This window comes from Pipistrellus kuhlii, unplaced genomic scaffold, assembly GCF_014108245.1.
Source record: "Pipistrellus kuhlii isolate mPipKuh1 unplaced genomic scaffold, mPipKuh1.p scaffold_m20_p_5, whole genome shotgun sequence".
In the NCBI taxonomy this organism is placed as follows: Eukaryota; Metazoa; Chordata; class Mammalia; order Chiroptera; family Vespertilionidae; genus Pipistrellus; species Pipistrellus kuhlii.
This window is the reverse complement of record NW_023425551.1, coordinates 70879569-70897834: the sequence shown is the minus strand read 5'-3', so window position 1 is coordinate 70897834 and position 18266 is coordinate 70879569. Positions and strand designations below refer to the sequence as shown.

Sequence of the window (18266 nt, the reverse complement as noted above, 5' to 3'; positions counted from 1 at the left end):
GCTTTCTGGTTTTAACAACCCCCAATTTTCTGGGTATGAAAGTTGTGGAAAATAAATGAGAAATGAATCTGTGTAACACTGTGCCTTGGCATGGAGTATGCAACCCATAAACGTCAGTAGTGACTTATTGTTATTGTTTTTTGTAACAATGGGTTAGCAGGACTGAAAATAGTTTAAGTATAAATTTCATTCAGAGCTGGTTTCTATCATACTTACAATGGAAGCTATTATAACACCAAGTTTATTTCTCATGAAAAATCCTACAGATGTATTTCATTATTTTGATATTCTGTAAATGGAAATACTCGTTTAATATACATTTAGACACATGGATGAAATCACCACATTTGATATTTCTAATGTAATAAAATGGGTGTAGAATATTTGAAAAACAAAAACAAAAAACTTCTTTTAGTCCTCTGCGTAAGTAGGCCATTGAAATCCACTTATGCAGAACATAACAGAATCTTTTATTTTCTTCTTAGCCCACATTAAAAAAAAAAATGTGGGTATCAAAACAGGAAACTTCTCAAGGGAAACAGAAGCAATACATACAAAGATGAAGTTAAATTGCTTGTGACTATTCACACTGAATTCTGTTCCAAAGCCTTAAACAATGAATGAGCATCAATGAAAGTTCAAAATTTGTCTTGATTCAAATAGGGAGTTAGAGTGGCTATGATTTAAAAAGCCTCGTTGTCTTCATCTCATGTATTTTAGGGAGGGGAAAAAAAGATAAGATCTACTTACCATGGAATTATCTTTTTCAGATTTTTTTGCTTTTATATCTGGGATGTTTTTCTCAAAAAATGCTAGAAACCACCGTTTGGATTTTGACCAGTTTCTAGGTGAGAGAAAAAAAATGTGTATAAATTAATTTGAAAGCACTCTAGAAGTAATAGGTCACAGTATGAAATGGGGGATGTCTAGAGAATTATTTCTCCAAATTTTTCATCTTCAGCTAGAATTTCATGAGAGGTCTACCCTCAGACTTATTAGTCCATAAGGAAAATGGAAAGGGACAACTTTAGTGTTTTTTACAGATATATGTTTGAATTCCTATAGGATTGGCAATGAACAAGAAAACAAAACCCAGAGTAAAATACTTTTACTCTGGCTGTTGTCACTTACAGAAGGATGAAAAGCTAGCATGGGGACCCATTGCTGTATTAAACCAGGTAAAGTGAACTGGCTATGTGTTTTTAATCTTTTTGACCATCAACCACCATAAACCAACTGCCAAGAGATAAAAAATCATGAGCTACTTTGTATTCGAGCCATTTTATAAATTTTTATCTGAGTCACTTTAAGAAATGCATTTAACCACACCTACTTTTGCCTCAGAGAGAATGAGGATGACCATGTCTGATTCTGAGACTAGACACATTGGACAGTTTAACGCAGGTCCAAACTGTGGCAATGAGTGTGATTATAAGCTGTAAATGGGATAAGACTCAAATAAATTCTGCACTTCATTCTAATATTCACATTCATTTCCTTTTCTTTCTTTTCCTCTCTCTCCCTCTACTTCCCTTTCAAGGATTTGCTCCTCGAAGTTAAAAAAGAAAACATGCATATCTCTTCTGTTCCTCCTTCAAAAACAAGCCAGTCATAAAAAACAGTTATCTCTTTTCCACTAAACTGTTATATCTACTTTGAACAGGGAAATGAGAGGCGCATGAATTGCTGAGAGGAGCTTGGTCAATGAATTAATTATGGGAAACAACTTCTACCTTAGAAGACATTCTGGCATCTGCGTTCCATATTCAAAACCTTCATCATAAGTTTGAAACTGCTGGTAGAACTCCATGATTTTCTTCTTGTTTGTCGGAAACAAACCTTTTTTAAAGAGTGTATTTACACTGACTGGATAAAGGAGATGCCTATGAAAGGAGAAGCATGCGAAAAGTCAGACCCAATGACCAGGAGAATATAAAGTCAGGATACAAAAGAGGGCATTATTTAATAGCTATATATATATATGGAGTAGAAAATAATACATGATAGATTTTTTGGGGGGAAAGCTACCCTTCACAGGTTTTAATATTTGCAAATTGTTGTCAAGATGACCAGGGGTGTCCAGCTGGTGTGTCTCAGCAGTTGAGCATTGACCCATGAACTAGGAGGTCAAGGCTCAATTCCCAGTCAGGGCACATGCTGGGGCTTGGGGCTCGATCCCCAGTAGAGGTTGTGTAGGAGGCAGCTAATCAACGATTCTCTCTCATTACTGATGTTTCTATATCTCTTTCCCTCTCCCTTCCTCTATCTAAAATCAACAGAAACATTTTTAAAAAATGACAAGAGTAACTGAAATTGTAGTCTTATTTACCGGAAGATTTTAAAATGCTTTCTAAGCAAGCATTCTTAGATTCTGACAAATGTTAGACACACAGAAATAAATTGATTCAATGCAATTTTAAAAATCATTTATTTAACAGATAATAACTAACATACAGTCCATGCCTTTCGATAACAGAAAAAAATAATCAAAGAATCAAGGGAGATATTAGTCACCAAATTTCCTAATGTCTACAGGATCCTACAAATGTGAACCATTCTATATTGAAATATATTACGTATCATAAAGTTTTACCATAAGTGAATAGAATTATTACTGTGGCATACTTAAGTAAAATAATATCAATGATTGCTAATATGCCCTAGATTAGTAACACTGAGTACTGTTAATTTCATTTTTTATTTATTTTCTCCAAAGTTTCAAAGATAGCTGAGAATTTGCTGTTTTGTTGTACATTTGGGGCATGCCAAAAGTTTGATTGGTTAGTTGTTTTTGTTCCTTTCTTTCTCTCTCTTTCTAACCACTAACAAAACATTAAGTGTTGTTCTGTTTCCTGACTCTGAACTATTGAATCCCACCTTTGGCATCCCAGTATCCCACTGAGATGGAAAAATGCCCAAGGTTAATTCAATTTCCCACATCTCCTGTGTACAAGAGAAAATTTCCTCCTGGTTCCCATGCCCAGACTTCCATTTGCCAGAAAGCTTCAGAAGGTGGCTGACTTGCTTTTTCTATCTCATCTGCCTTTCAGCACCTCCCCTCCAGGAGGCATCTGGGGACCTCTGTTGACTTTACCTCAGTAAACTTTTCATGTCTCATACCATCTCTTGGACTCTCTACTTCAGTGGTTCCCAACCATTTTCTGGCCATGCCCCACCTAAGCATCTCTAAAATCCTGATGTACCCTCTCTTTATTCCACCCCCTCCCCCATGACATATGATTCTTATTATTCAAAAAGTGAACTCCTAAAAGGCCATTAACTTGGCCTAAACAAACTTCCAAAGAATGTGGCATCCATGAAAGAGAAAAATAAAAGAACAAAAAGACAGCTGAAGTACTGAGGAAGAAATCACTAAGAAATTGTTTTAAAATAATAATATGAAGTGATATAAAAAAATAGCGAAGTTTCAAAACATATAATAGAGAACTGAACTGCATAACTATGTCAATACATATTTATAAACAGTATGAAGCATTTAGAACCATAAGAAATGCAAAAAAATCACTGTTAATAACTCATTATCAAATTGCCCCCCTTAAAAACCAAATTGCCCCCCTGTGGGGCATGTGCCCTACATTGGGAAACACTGCTCTGTTTGATGATTCTGCCCTCTCCCTTGTCCTTTCAACATCCACTTGTTATAATAATCACAAATTGCACTGAATTTTTTATCAAAAATCTGATGGATGCATGACAATTGTAAGAGGTAAATCCATACAGAGCATATACAATTGTATGGCATGACTAAGAAGAAATTACTATACATGTATTAAGTGTGTTGACTTATCTGCTCACCATAAAAATAGAGTACTCAACTGAAACCTGCCCATCAATTAGAATTTAAAATATTAACATAATCTCTTAATTGCCTAGTTAGGTAGACTTTATTGATCCACCAGATAATCTCTGAAGTCCAATGTATAGGTTTAAAATGTTTTATTCCAAAAAAGCAAAATGAACTAATACCAGTTCGTCTATTTACCTTACTAAGATGGTCAGGTCCCTTGTCCCATGAGTGCCTAAGTTCTCCAGTTGCTCCTGTAATTCTTCAGCTAGTTGTCCAGTAAAATGACATAGGTTGAAAGTCCCCATTTTCCCTTTCATCAGGATATAAAGTTTTTCATGCAGTGTTAAAAAGACATTCTTTGGAATTGATGCTATAAACAAGAAAACTATTTTTAAAAGAAGCAACAACTCCTTGAAGCAGTCAATATACTAGTACTTCTATGATTTGATCAGTAGGGAATATAGCCAAAGTTCACCAAAAACATAAAACAACCTCCTGGCAATAAAACCAGGTAAAGATTCAACCTATATGGTAAGATAGTAAAAGTCTGTAGGGTCATTTACTCTAAGGTATAATCTATAAGTGGGCCTCTGGGAAACATAATTCTAGTGATGTTATTTTCATGCTTAAACCTTTCATTGGCTTTCTATCAACTTTTGGACTCTCTGGTGATATTTCCCCCTTTAAATATACATTTCAGGTATATTGAAAACACTGTTTTATAGAGCCCAGCTTTTTCATGAGCTGTTCAAGCTGCTCATAACATTCTCTACTGGACCAACCTCACCCTCATCCCCATGCACGCATACCTACAAGACCTAAGTTTCTCCTGCTAATTTCTATTCCTCTTTCAAGCATCTTCTTGAATATTACTTCCACCAGAAGTCCTTTCCTCACCCCATGAATTGCTTTTGCCCCACTGTTTCCTTCATATTAGCGTTCATGTTCCTTCCACAATACACACTCCTGGTGTGGTTGAGGTAGTGAGAGTATAATTAGTGTTTTTATGCACTATTCCTTTATATTTTTCTTTAATCCTATTTTATTTTCTTCAAAGTAACTTTTCAAAAAATAATTTTTAGTTTTGTATTTCATCATTCTATTATGTATAGATTACATTTTATATAGGTAATCTAAAAATAATTTTTAGATACCCTGAAGCACTCATCTTCTCTGTGGGAGGGGAATACATGAGAGGAAATTCGAAGCTGACTCAAAAGTAAATATTAACATACTTCATCTATTGAATAAAAATATTTAAACATGATGCCAAAACCAGTTTGGCTCAGTGGTAGAGCATCGGTGTGTGGACTGATAGGTCCCAGGTTCAATTCCGGTCAAGGGCATGTACATTGGTTGCGGGCATATCCCGGGTAGGGGGTGTACAAGAGGCAACTGGTCGATGTTTCTCTCTCATCGACGTTTCTATCTCTCTATCTCTCCCTTCCTCTCTGTAAAAAAATCAATAAAATATTTTTAAAAATATTTAAACATGAAAGCCACCAAAAAGGGAGGGACAGGTATAAAAACTTGATCACTTTCATGTACCTGACAGATGAGTAGGTTGGTATATATTTCTTAAGGATACGTGGCTTTATAGATCAAGAAATTTAAAAATATTTATATTCTTTGATCTGAAATTCCATACTCAAAAATATCTAGAAGTATACTAAATATCATAAAATTTAAACATGTGATTTTCATAAAAGCAAGGTGAAAAAATAATCGTTGTACTGGTCATTGAGAGCTTTTAAAATCAACTTTTTTTGTCTTAATGGTAAAAACAAAAAATGCATGAGAAGCTACATGAAAAGGAATCTAAGAAAGAAGCAAAGAAAAAAAAGCTATAGTCAGTAGAAGCCAGCACAGACATGGTGACAACAACCGTGCAAAATGAATCAGATGCCAAATGAATCAGCCCTACATTCCTGGGAGGACAAAGGGCTCAGCAGCATGCACATGTGTGACCGGGAAGAAACAGAGGAGACCTTGACCCTGCGAACACACTAACCAGTGCAATCCAGAGGTCACTGCAGACAGAGACTTGGAGAAAGGGCACCACTTACCTTAGTAGCCCTATGGATTATGTCAGGAAATGCCATTAGCAAAGGGCTTAGTAAGCAGTGGAATTCTACTTTCAGGGAGCAGAGCAGTAAGATGTGATCAAGCCAAGAGCTACAGCCTGAAGAACACTGTATGCAGAGTAGCAGAACAGTTAGCCACATCATGGGAGCTGTAACAGGATACAGATTCCAAATATTTTCCAAAGAAAACATCAGTGAGGTAACCTCATCTCTTTCATGTGTCTAATTGAGATCTAACTGATCTCAATATAAGCTGCCAATACTTTGTTTTTCAATGACCAAACTCATTATACACTCTCTTCTCCTTCTATCCCTACTCTAAACAATAAAATCATGGAGCTTTGTCATTCTTGATATAGGAGTAAGGATGTAACTGGTACTTAAAACTACTCGTGGATTCCAATGTGACATTTCAAATGAACTGAGAATATTCTTTACCTGTACGATAGACAGGATCTTGCACTGCAAGTTCAAAGTTTACTTCTTTGGATTTTAGAAACACATCAATGCCCTCTTCTTCAGTAACAAAGGTCATTCGAGTTCCCACAGCAAAGACTGTAAATATTGGTCCATACTGAAAAACACACATAAATACAGATCATATTAGTAAGCATTTCTGATAACAAAGTTACTGGGCCATGGGTTAGGTTTAAGACACACTAACCCCAATGCTGAAGTTATAGTCAAGAAAAAAATTATAATCATTACATATGGTCATTAATTTTAAATTTTGACTGATTTGGCCAACTCTAATACTTAACCTCCCTTCTGACCATATAATTACTTAGCTGCATCTTCCTTTCTTGGAGTCCAAAATAATAATTAGAAGAAATTACTAGACATTTTACTAAATATTATAATATTTGAACATTGTTTTCAAGTTTCAGTACGTTATAAGTAACCTGTAGTTCAACTTTGTTCAAGAAAAATATACAAAATTGTTGACTGCTTTTACTATAAATTCATGGTCTTTCAACAATGTCTTGCAATCCTAAAAAGTTCTCTAATGTGTTCACTTTCTCACTTTCCAAATGACTGTTTTACCTGTACAACTTGCGCAACCTTCTTCACTGTGAGGTAGTGATTCTGCTTTGTATGTCACTGGGAATACAGAAACAATCAAGTAAGAGCACTCTCCTTCTTACCACCAATCCTGCAAAGTTTACACATTTGTCCTCTTTCTCCATACTTCCCTCTGGTGAACAGGTGGAAGGTAAAATGCCAACACCCCTTCTAGGCTCTCTTACCTTCTTTTTGTCCTACATTTCTTCCTTCTCTCTCCTACATCATCAGTTTTGCCCTTGCTATCAGATCATTCCAAATAACCCACAAACATACTCTAGTGAGGGGTTTGATTCCAGAAAGTCCATGACTTTATTAGGGGAAAAAATATATAATTATTTTCCTTTCCCCTGTGGCCACAGTGACATTACCATACTTCATCCAACATACACATTGTTAGAACCACCACCCTTACTTTTATCAGTGAATACCACTTATGCTCATTACTACTTCAATATTACAGTCATTTCTAGATATGTCATGAAAAGACATATGATACACTGTTGAACACTATCAGGCAGCTGAAGGCTTAATAATCATGGAGCTACCAAACAGGAAGATTCACTAGCGATCCATATGTTAGCAGCAAGAATGGCAACAGGAGTTAGACTGGACCTTGGGCTCAGCAATCTGGAGTTATGACTAAGAAAGAATTCAGAGCCACGACAGACTATAAGAGAGTTTATTTACAAAGTCACAGAGGTAGAAGAAGAAGTGAGCCATAGAAGAACTAGGCTCAGTAAAATGTGCCTGAGGAAAAGGGGCAGGGAAAGGCATGGCATGCTCCATAGAGAGAGCCCCACTGGACCCTGGTCTAGAGGGTATTTATCTGGAGGTCTCAGGGGAGGATCCCAATAGAACAAGCATCCGCTTTCCACCACTGTGTCCATTTGTGGTTTCTGCAGATTGGCTGGTGCCAAGGCAGGGGTAATTAGTCAATGCAGCTGGTGCCGAGGCCAGCCATAGGGTCACTTGTCTGGTTTGGCAGCTTTTCTGGGCCTGGAGCTAAAACACAACTGAGGCCTAGATGTAACTGATTTGAGTCAGAACCTCATTGTTCTCAATGCATAAAGGGCTGTTCTCCAGACCCTTTGTTCATTCCCCCTCTAAAGGGTCTGACCCACATGACTTAGCAACATGCTAGGGCGAGAAAGATCAGAGGAGGGTCCCAACCACATGACCAGAGATATGAAAAGATGAAAAGTCAGATGAGTCTTACCCCATGACCCAGTAATAAGCTAGGGGAGGAAAGGTTACCCTGGGGGCAAGGTCCTGTTTTTTCAGGTTTGCCCATTGCTAAGCGCCCTGTTGACCTATTTATTACCTGGCCCACCCTCCTTGCTCTGCTCATGGCTGTCTAACTGCCTACCACACTGGCATCTACACTCCTTTCCAAAATTCCCTCTCTACAATTGTTTGCTAGTCAGTACTTAGAAGAGGAGTAATTTTCATTGTTAAAATTTTGTCCAAAAGAAAATCCTTACATTTCCATTAGAAATGTATCCTTTTGTAACACCTATTAGCACCAGGCCACAGGGTAGAACAGCCAAATTCAAACACACTGAATAGCTGAGATAACTGCTGACAAGTAATATTTACAGTAACTTATTGCAAAATGACCACACAGTGCAAATGGCCATGATCAATGTTATAAATTTTGTTGACAATGAGTTTTTTCTGTCTTATTTGCCTTCCTTCTGTTCTCATTTTTGTGCAATGTCAACACTCTAAGTATTACAAAGTAAAGGCAACCACATGCAGTATGTGTAGATTCGATGCTTGTATTTTTTTGTTAAACTTTTTAGTTTGAGATAATGTAGACTATCATGCAGGTGTAAGAAATAACAGAGACCCCATGTACTCATCACTCTGCTTCTCCTAGTGCTAACACCTCTCAAAGTGATAGTACAGTATCATAACCAAGCTACTGACACTGATAAAATCAAGAAAATAGGTCCCTTTTATAGCCACACCTATTTCCCTCCCATGCACAACTTCCCCTTAACCCTTGGCAGCTACTAATCTGCTCTCTATAGACTCTATAGAGTAATGAATTTTAGCAATATTATAGAAATAGAATCATATATTATGGGAACTTTGGAATTAGCTTTTCCCCCCACATGGCATAATTCAATTGAGATCCATCCACATTGATGTATCAATAGTTCATTCCTTAATATTTTGAGTAGAATTTCATGATATGAATGTACCACAATTTAAACATTGTTGAAGGGTGTTTGTGTTCTTTTCAGTTTCAGACCATTACAAACAAAGTAGCTATGAACATTCACGTACAGGTTTTGTGTGTACACAAGTTTTCATTTCTCTAGGATAAGTTCCCAGAATATGAACCAGCATTTCCATCAGCAATTCTACCATCTGACATTTTGTATTTTCACCAGCAATGTATGAATGACCCAGCTTCTCTGTATCCTTATTAGCATTTGGGTGCTGTCCTTATTTTTCATTTAGCCATTCTGATAGGTGTCTTGTGATATTCCATTGTGGTTTTAATTTACATATCCCTAATTGCTAATGATGTTGAACATTTTTCTATGTGCTCATTTGCCATTTGTATGTCCGCTTCAGTAAATTGCCTGTTCTTGACATTTGCCCATTTTTAAATTAGTTGGTGGTGTTTTTTCTTTAATCTGGAATGTTGAGAGTTCTTTATATATATAACTAATCCTTTGTTAGATATGTGGCTTGCAAATATTTTCTTTCCGCCTATTGCTTGATTTTCATCCTCTTAACTGTGGACTTTCATACTAAATATTCCTCTTTAACAAATATGTTAACATTAACAAATATGTTAATATTTACTTTTGAGCTAGCTTCCCATTTCCTTTCATGCATTCCCCTGCCACAGAAAAGATGAATGCTCCAGGGCATCTAAAATTATTTTTAATTCACCTATGTAAAATGTAACCTATATATAATAGGAGGATGAAATGCAAAATTAAAAATTATTTTTTGAAAAAGTTACTTTGAAGTAAATAAACAGGACTAAAAGAAAAAAGAAAAGCATAATGGGTTTAAAAAAAAAATACACTCTCACTACCTCAACCCAACCAGGAGTATGTATTGTGGAAGGAGCATAAACACTAATATAAAGAAAATAGTGTGGCCAAAGCTATTTGTGGGGTTATGAAACTAGACATGTTTATGCCTTTATAATATAAATCTATATGGAAGACAAAACAAAACACCACTATATTTAAAAGAAGAAAATGGACTTCTAATTTTGATAGCAAAATTGTGGCAACTTCTGATGTTTTCCACTTCTTTCCTGGAAACTACACAAAGCCAAAAGGAGAATGAAACAAACATATGCACAAACAACAGACTCAGCTAAACAATAAGAAGGAAATCTACAAACTACAAAAGCCACCACACACGAAACCAGCAGAATGGGCTGTGGAAGCTCTAACAGTATAGGAGGGAGAAATGAGGAATGTCCAGAGAGTTCAATACTGAAAAGCTCAGAAATAAACACTCAAGGATAGGAGAAGGCAAAACTCAGAGCTGGAACCACTCTGTGATAGATGGGCTAAAATAAGCAGGCCATGGATACTGAGCGAACTAGCAAAGGATCACACACAAGCTATTCAGTGGGTTCCAGAAGCAGCGACTTCTAAACGTGAAGAGGCACCTGAGAAGACAAGAGTCCTGTCTCTGAGCAGCAGCAGCTGTGGGAGAAATGAAGTGAGAGTTCAAGTGTGGAAGGGCAGGCCCTGAAAGGCAGGAGCCTTAGGTCATGCTTGTGAGGAGGCACTATGTTTTCACTGTAGCAAGAGGATAGAAAACTTAAGCTGGGAAACTTGGAAAGCAACTACTTCCAACCAAAACCTCTTGTTGATAGCTAGTCAAAGACAACTCAACTTTTGAAAACATGGTTAAACAAAAGGGAAAAATTCAGCACTATAAGAAAGAAAAGAATAACCTGATTAAAAAAAAAAAAGCCCACTAACGTATTTTGCTAACGAGTACATGAGAATTGAAATACAAATTTATTGTTGTGATTTGTAAAAATCAACCTAATAATTGTAGTTGCAAAGAAAATAAAGCATGGGTGCCTCTTATCCTTAAAATAAGAAACCAGGGGGGGAAAAATAGCCAGACAAAAGAGGAAAATTAGAAAATAAAGGAAGTCAGGAAAGAAAGACACAATAAAGACATTTCTGAATAAAAGAAAACAATTACATTAAGTACAAGTGAGGCTATACACCCCACACAAAAAGGCCTAAGGAAAAGAAAGTATAGAAATGTGAGAAATGCAAAATGGAAAATAGAAATAAAGATGAAAACAATTGCAAGGGAATGACAGCCATGGGAGACAGGCCAAAAAGATTAAACCTAAGCATTATTGGACCTCTTTACCTAACTCCAAATTCATTTATTCAACTGCTTATCTCAACATCTCCACTTGGATGTCAAAATCCCAAACTTCTACAGATCTAAAGCTGAACTTTCCTTCCAATGAGGTCTTGCAATCTTGTCCGTCTCATTTGATGGCAATCTACTGTCTAGTTTCTGAAGTTAAACTCTTTGAAGTCACCTTTGCCCTTTTCATGCTCTTACACACCACATTCAATAACCAGTAAATCTTGTTGCTTCCACCTTCAAAATGTACCCAGCTGTTTTCAAACTGCCACTGCTATGCCCATTGCCAAAACCACCATGACCTTCAGCTTAAATTAAATAACTTTCAAATTGTTTTTCTTCTTTTATCCTTAGGTCCCTGTTTTTAACAGAGCTGCCAAAGCGATCCTTTAAAGTTTAAATCAGATCATATTACTCCTCTGCTCAAAACACTCAAAAGCTTTCCTTATTTACACTTTCAATCTGATAATTTATAGATATACCATACACAGAAATGACATTTATTGCTACATTTTTTTATAATAACAAAATAAGAGGGGGGAAAACATGTCCATGAGTCAGTGACTGCTAAAGTGAACTATGTTTCAGGGAATACTACTTTGCAGGTTTTATTTCTGTGTAGGATGTGGTAAAACCAGGTGAGCCAAGGTTCTTACTGCTAATTTTAAAAAGGTGAATAAATTCCAAAGGTCATATTTTTAAAAGCATTAGAGAACTGGGAATACAATAAAAACTAAACGGGCTAAAACTTCACAGAGGAGAGAATTGTACAGAAGTGAAAAAAACAATAGTTCACTATTTATTTCTCTGGTGAATTCTGGGTATGGGCTGATGGTCAGAACTGAAATAGGCACCTTTGGAAAATTGATAGTTAACATAATATTTAATGGTAAAATGTTGAACATTTAACCTAAAATTGGGAAAAAGACAAGCTTGTCTATTCTCATCACTTTTATTCCACAATATATTAGAGCACCTACCGATTGTAATAATGCAAAAAAAAAAAAAAGAAAAGAAATAGAAGACATGAACATCATGATGGGGGAAGAAAATAAATTTATCTCTTTGCAGGACACATTGTTTATGTATAAAACCTCCTATGAATTTTATTAAAAAAACAAAAACCAAAACCAAAAAAACCTACTGGAACTAATAAGTAAATTTAGCAAGGTCATAGGATACAAGTTAATATACAAAAAAAAAACAAACCCTGCATTTTTTATGTGCTAGCAGGATACAATTAGAAAGCTTAAGTGAAAACAATTTTATCTATAACTAGAGGCCCAGTGCACAATTTTATACACCAGTGGGACCTCTCAGCCTGGCCTGTAGGGTCAGGCCAAAATCAGCTCTCTGATATCCCCCAAGAGGTCCCAGATTGCAAATGGGCACAGGCAGGGGGAGTGACCCCACTGGGGTCAGGAAGGGATGTGGGAGGTTGGCCAGCTGGGAAAGGGCTGTGGGAGTACTCCAGGGCATGTCCAACCCATCTCACTCAATCCCAATAGGCCAGATCCCAGGAGCAAGCTAAACTACAGGTCCAAGCGTCTGCCCCCTAGTGGTCAATACATGACATAGGAACTGGTCGACTAATCAACTGTCTGCCCCTGGTGGTCAGTGCACATCATAGCGAGTGGTTGAGTGGCCTTAGCATATCATTAGCATATTATGCTTTGATTGGTTGAATGGCTGATTGGTCAACTAGACAATTAGCATATTAGGCTTTTATTATATAGGATAGCCTCAAAAATATAAAATTCACAAGAAAATAATTAATAACCACAGGCAAGCCCTCATTGTAAAAACTATATGTTATTTCTGAAAGAAATTAAGTAGCTAAATTGAGAGATACACAGCATTCATAGACCAGAACAATTAATATTGTTAAAAAGTCTATTCTCCCCTAGTTTTTCTACAGATTTACCAAACTTCCAATCATAACTCCAGCAGTCTTTATAACAGGAATTTTCAAGCAAATTTTAAAATTTATATTCAAATTTAAATCTTGAATGTCAAAGCAATTATTAAAAAATATGTACAGAAATTTCACTACCTGATTTAAAGACTTACTATAAAAACATAGTATTTAAGACAATTTGATGTTCATAAAGGAGTGGTCAATGGAATAGGATAGAACAATGGAATAGGATAGAAAAGCTAGAAATAGAACTACGCACATACAATCAACTAATTTATGGAAAGCCACAAAGGCAATGCCAAGAGGAAATTCCTTCAAGAATGATACTGGAAAAATTGGACATCCAGATGAGGGGGGGAAATGAACCTCACCCCTTACTTATACCACACACACAAAAATTAATACAAAGTTGATTATAGCCCCAAATGAAAAATGCAAAACTAAAAACTTCTTAGAAGAAAATAAAATAATCTTTGTGACCTTGATTGACCTTTTCAAACAAGCTTCTAAAAACATTCCCTAAATATTATCAAAATCATACTCCTAACAAAGGCAATATATATGTAAATATATAATCTTACCTAATAAAAGAGTAATATGCAAATTAACCATCATTCCACTATACCAACAAGCTATGCCCACCAGCCAATTAGAGTGAGTATGCAAATAAACCCAACCAAGATGGCTACAGCCACAGAGAACAGGAGGGAGGCTTGGGTTTCCCAGGCAATGGAAGAAGCCATGCTTTCCTCCTGCTCTTGCCAGCCTAGGCCTCCACTCAAAGCTACAAAGTTTCAATTATAGAAGGTAAACAAATCCAAACAGAAATGGCAGCAGCCAGGGAGCTGGAGAGAGCAGGCTGGGGTTACCCCCCGCCCCCCTCCCCGGCAACAAAGGAAGCAAAGCTTTCTGCATACCCTGGCTGACACAGGCCTCTGCTTAAGGCTATAAAGTTTCAATTTTAGAAGGTACATATGTCCCAATAGAAATGGCTGCCAGCCATGGAGTGAGCAGCAGGCTTGGCTCTGCTCCAGGCTACAAAGTTTCAGTTGTAGAAGGTAAATAAATTCCAGATAACAGGGCCTCTGTTTTGTCGCCAGGGGCATGGCTGGCCTAAAAACCACCATAGGCCCCTCGCCCAGGCTGTTCCATACCCCAAGGGAATCCCCACCCTGATCCAGAACATCTTTCAGGGCAAACCAGGTGGCCCAGTGCACCAGGCCTCTATCCTATCTAATAAAAGAGTAATATGCAGGTTGCCCATCACTCCAACACACAATATGGCTGCCCCCATGTGGTCAAAGATCCTACCCCTATATAAACACAAGATGGCCAGCAGGAGAGGGCAGTTGGGAGGGACCAGTCCTGGAAGGGAGGACAGTTGTGGGCAATCAGGGCAAGCAGGAGAGGGCAGTTGGGAGGCACCAGGCCTACAAGGGAGGGTAGTTGGGGGTGATAAAGCCTTCAGGGGAGGGCAGTTAGGGGTGACCAGGCCAGCAGAGGAGGGAAGTTGGGGCAAACAGGCTGGCAGGGGAGCAGTTATATATCAATCAGGCTGGCATGGGAGTGGTTAGGGGGTGATCAGGCTGGCAGGCAGAAGTGGTTAGGAGCAATCAGGAAGGCAGGCAGGTGAGCAGTTGGGAGCCAGCAGTCTTGGATTGTGAGAGGACAGTTGGACATCACTAGAGGGGTCCCAGAGTGGAGAGGGTGCAAGCTGGGCTGTGAGATACCTCCCTCCCCCGTGCATGTATTTTGTGCACTGGGTATCTAGTAAATATATAAAAGGCTAATATGTAGAGCGTATCCATGGCAGTTCGACCAGGAGACTGGAAGTTCGATCTCTCACTATGATATGCACTGACCACCACGGGGTGGTGGAGAGAGGCCCTGACTGGCAATTGACCCTGATCACCAGCCAGGCCTAGGGACCCTACCTGTGCACAAATTATGTGCACCGGACCTCCAGCAGGAGATAAAGGAAAATTTATTTTAAAGATACTGTTTTGGCTGAAACCGGTTTGGCTCAGTGGATAGAGCGTCAGCCTATGGACTGAAAGGTTCTGGGTTCGATTCCGGTCAAGGGCATGTACCTGGGTCGCAGGCACATCCCCAGTAGGAGGTGTGCAAGAGGCAGCTGGTCAATGATTCTCTCGCATTGATGTTTCTAACTCTCTATCCCTCTCCTTTCCTCTCTGTAAAAAATCAATAAAATATATTAAAAAAAAAAAAAAAGATAAAGATACTGTTTTGGTCCTAACCAGTTTGGCACAGTGGATAGAGCATCAGTCTATGGACTGAAGGGTCCCCGGTTGGATTCCAGTCAAGGGCATGTACCTTGGTTGTGGGCACATCCCCAGTGGGGGGCATTCAGGAGGCAGCTGATTTATGTTTACCTCTCATCAATATTTCTAATTCTCTATCCCTCTCCCTTCCTCTCTGAAAAAAAATCAATAAAATATATATTTTTTAAAAAGATACTGTTTTGCTTCTATTAGACTAGCAAGAATTATGGTTCCTTGTGTGGGCCAGGATATGAGGAGCTAGACAATCCCCTACCTACACTCAAAAGAAAAGAAATTGCACATACTGTTAAGTCATTTTGGAAGGGTAAAATGGTAACATAAGCAATGTAAATGTTATGTTCTTTGGGCACTTCCATTTTTAGGAATTTATTCTGAGGAAATAATCAGCTAAGTGCAAGAAGCAACACACACACACTATATGTGTGTGTGTGTGTGTATGTATATGTATATATATATATATATATATATATATATATACACACACCCTACCTAATAAAAGAGTAATATGCAAATTAACCACCACTCCACTATACCCACAAGCCATGCCCACCAGCCTATCAGAGTAAGTATGCAAATTAACCCCAACCAAGATGGCAGCCACAACAGAGAGCACGAGGGAAGCTTGGGTTTCCCCGGCAATGGAGGAAGCCAAGCTTTCCACACACCCTGGCCGGCCCAGGCCTTCACTCAAGGGTACAAAGTTTAAATTATAGAAGATAAATCCCAAGAAAAATGGCAACAGCTATGGAGCTGGAGAGAGTAGGCTAGGGTTGCCCACAGCTATGGAGGAAGCCAAGCTTTCCACCTGCTCTGGCCTAGGCTTCCACTCCAGGCTACAAAGTTTCAATTATAGAAGGTGAATAAACCCAACAGAAATAGCTGTCCTCCTGGAGCGAGCAGAAGGCTTGGCTTCGCTCCAGGCCACAGTTTCAATTGTAGAAGATAAATATATCCCAGACACCAGGGCCTCCGCTTGGGTCGCTGGGGGGACATGGCCGACCTGCAAACACCATAGGTCCCTCACCCAGGCTGCCCGATGCCCCAAGGGAACCCCCACCCTGATCTGGGACATCCTTCAGGGCAAACCAACTGGCCCTCACCCATGCACCAGGCCTCTATCCTATCTAATAAAAGAGTAATATGCAGATTGATCTTCACTCCAACACACAAGATCAAGATAGCTGCCCTCATGTGGTCAAAGATCCTGCCCCCATGTGGACACAAGATGGCCAGCAGGGGAGGTCAGTTAGGGGTGACCAGGCTAGCAGAGGAGGGAAGTTGGGGGCAAACAGGCTGGCAGAGGGGCAGTTAGACATCAATCAGGCTGGCAGGGCAGTGGTTAGGGGTGATCAGGCTGATAGGAAGAAGAGGTTAGGGGCAATCAGGAAGGCAGGCAGGTGAGCAGTTGGGAAGCCAACAGTCCTGGATTGTGAAAGGGATCCCAAGATTGAAGAGGGTGCAGGCTGAGCTGAGCGACACCCCCTCGCCCCTGAATTTCGTGTATGGGCCTCTAATATATATATCCATCCCAGAATATTCAGTGAAGCACTGGTTGAGATAAATAAAAAAAATTGGCAATATTCTATAAACTCTTTTTGCAAGAGTCACTATATTTGAAAAAGTACAAAAACAACCATTACTAATCTTAGTACCCGATGAAAATGGATTTCATCATCATTAAGTAATAACACCAGTGGAAAATACAAGGCCAGCAAAATTTGCAAAGACCAAGTTTGTAAACAATTTTTTTTTTTTTTACAATGAACTGGTGTTGACTCCTATTTGGATACTAATTTACTATGCGTTTTCATAAACTGAACTTATACCTGTCTTCCCCAATTACTGCAGCATTTACTTAATGTGTACACAAAGAATTTTTTTTATGATGAAGTTATTAGCACTCATAATGTCTGCTTCCCAAAAGGCAGTTAGTTGCAAGCTGCACTGTACTTCATAACTGATAAAAATCCATTTAGTTTTTTAAAACTATGCATAAGACATAGCTATTCATTGAGGAATTCATAAATGACTAGATCGTTTAATTGAAGGCAGCAGATATGTTCCCCGAGTTCTAACATTGAATTTGAGATCCAATGAAATAAAAACTAAAAAAAGTAAACATTACCTTCCCTGGTAACCCTACCTGCTAAGGCCTCTTACCTTGATTCTTGCTTTCTCTATAAATTCCAGAGGGGCTTTCCCAAACTCAAATGCAGCTCCAATCCAAGGAATCCAGCCTCCGATGCACGGGGGACCGCTCAAGTTCTTCCACCGGAGGAATAACAGAAGAGCGACGCATCCTAGGATTATAATTACTGACGGGAAAATTAGTTCCATGTTTTTGTCTGGCACCTTCCAGAATCAGAGAAGGAAAAGTCCTCCTGCCTTGGCACTTGTTCCTTCCCTCTGGGAATCGGGAGCATCCACCGGACTGGACCTCGCAATGTTTCCTTGATGCAACTTTGGCAGCTTTATTCGCTTTTCCAAGTGTAGTCTCCTTTCCCCGCCCCAATTTTTAGATGACTTTTGCATCATCGCTCCCTCCCACTTCTCTTTCAGATCTTAGCCAACCGGTCTGTGGTGCTGAGGCTGGACCGAGGTCGGAGGGCGGGTTCCGAGAGTCAAAGGGGGAGAAAAAAAAAAAAAACACCCACAAACATGCGTTGTTGCCATGGATACAGAGGGCTCAGCGAGCGCGAGATTGCGGC

The 18266-nt window shown here is 38.8% G+C and overlaps 1 protein-coding gene across 4 annotated transcripts in view; it reads right to left on the bottom strand.

Moving 5' to 3' along the window:
* The window catches only part of LOC118705039 (24-hydroxycholesterol 7-alpha-hydroxylase), a 101834-nt gene that overhangs the window by 55369 nt on the left and 28199 nt on the right, over positions 1-18266 (bottom strand). For 2 of the 4 annotated variants that reach the window (XM_036413197.2, XM_036413198.2), the window contains exons 1-5: positions 17719-18248; positions 6331-6466; positions 4004-4178; positions 1734-1883; positions 751-844 (exon numbers count right to left, since the gene is read on the bottom strand). In XM_036413197.2, the coding sequence (XP_036269090.1) occupies positions 751-844; positions 1734-1883; positions 4004-4178; positions 6331-6466; positions 17719-17895 (732 nt within the window). In that variant the 5' untranslated portion in view covers positions 17896-18248. Of the gene's footprint in view, positions 1-750; positions 845-1733; positions 1884-4003; positions 4179-6330; positions 6467-17718; positions 18249-18266 lie in introns of those variants that run through there. The other 2 variants (XM_036413196.2, XM_045573318.1) reach the window with 1 other exon arrangement.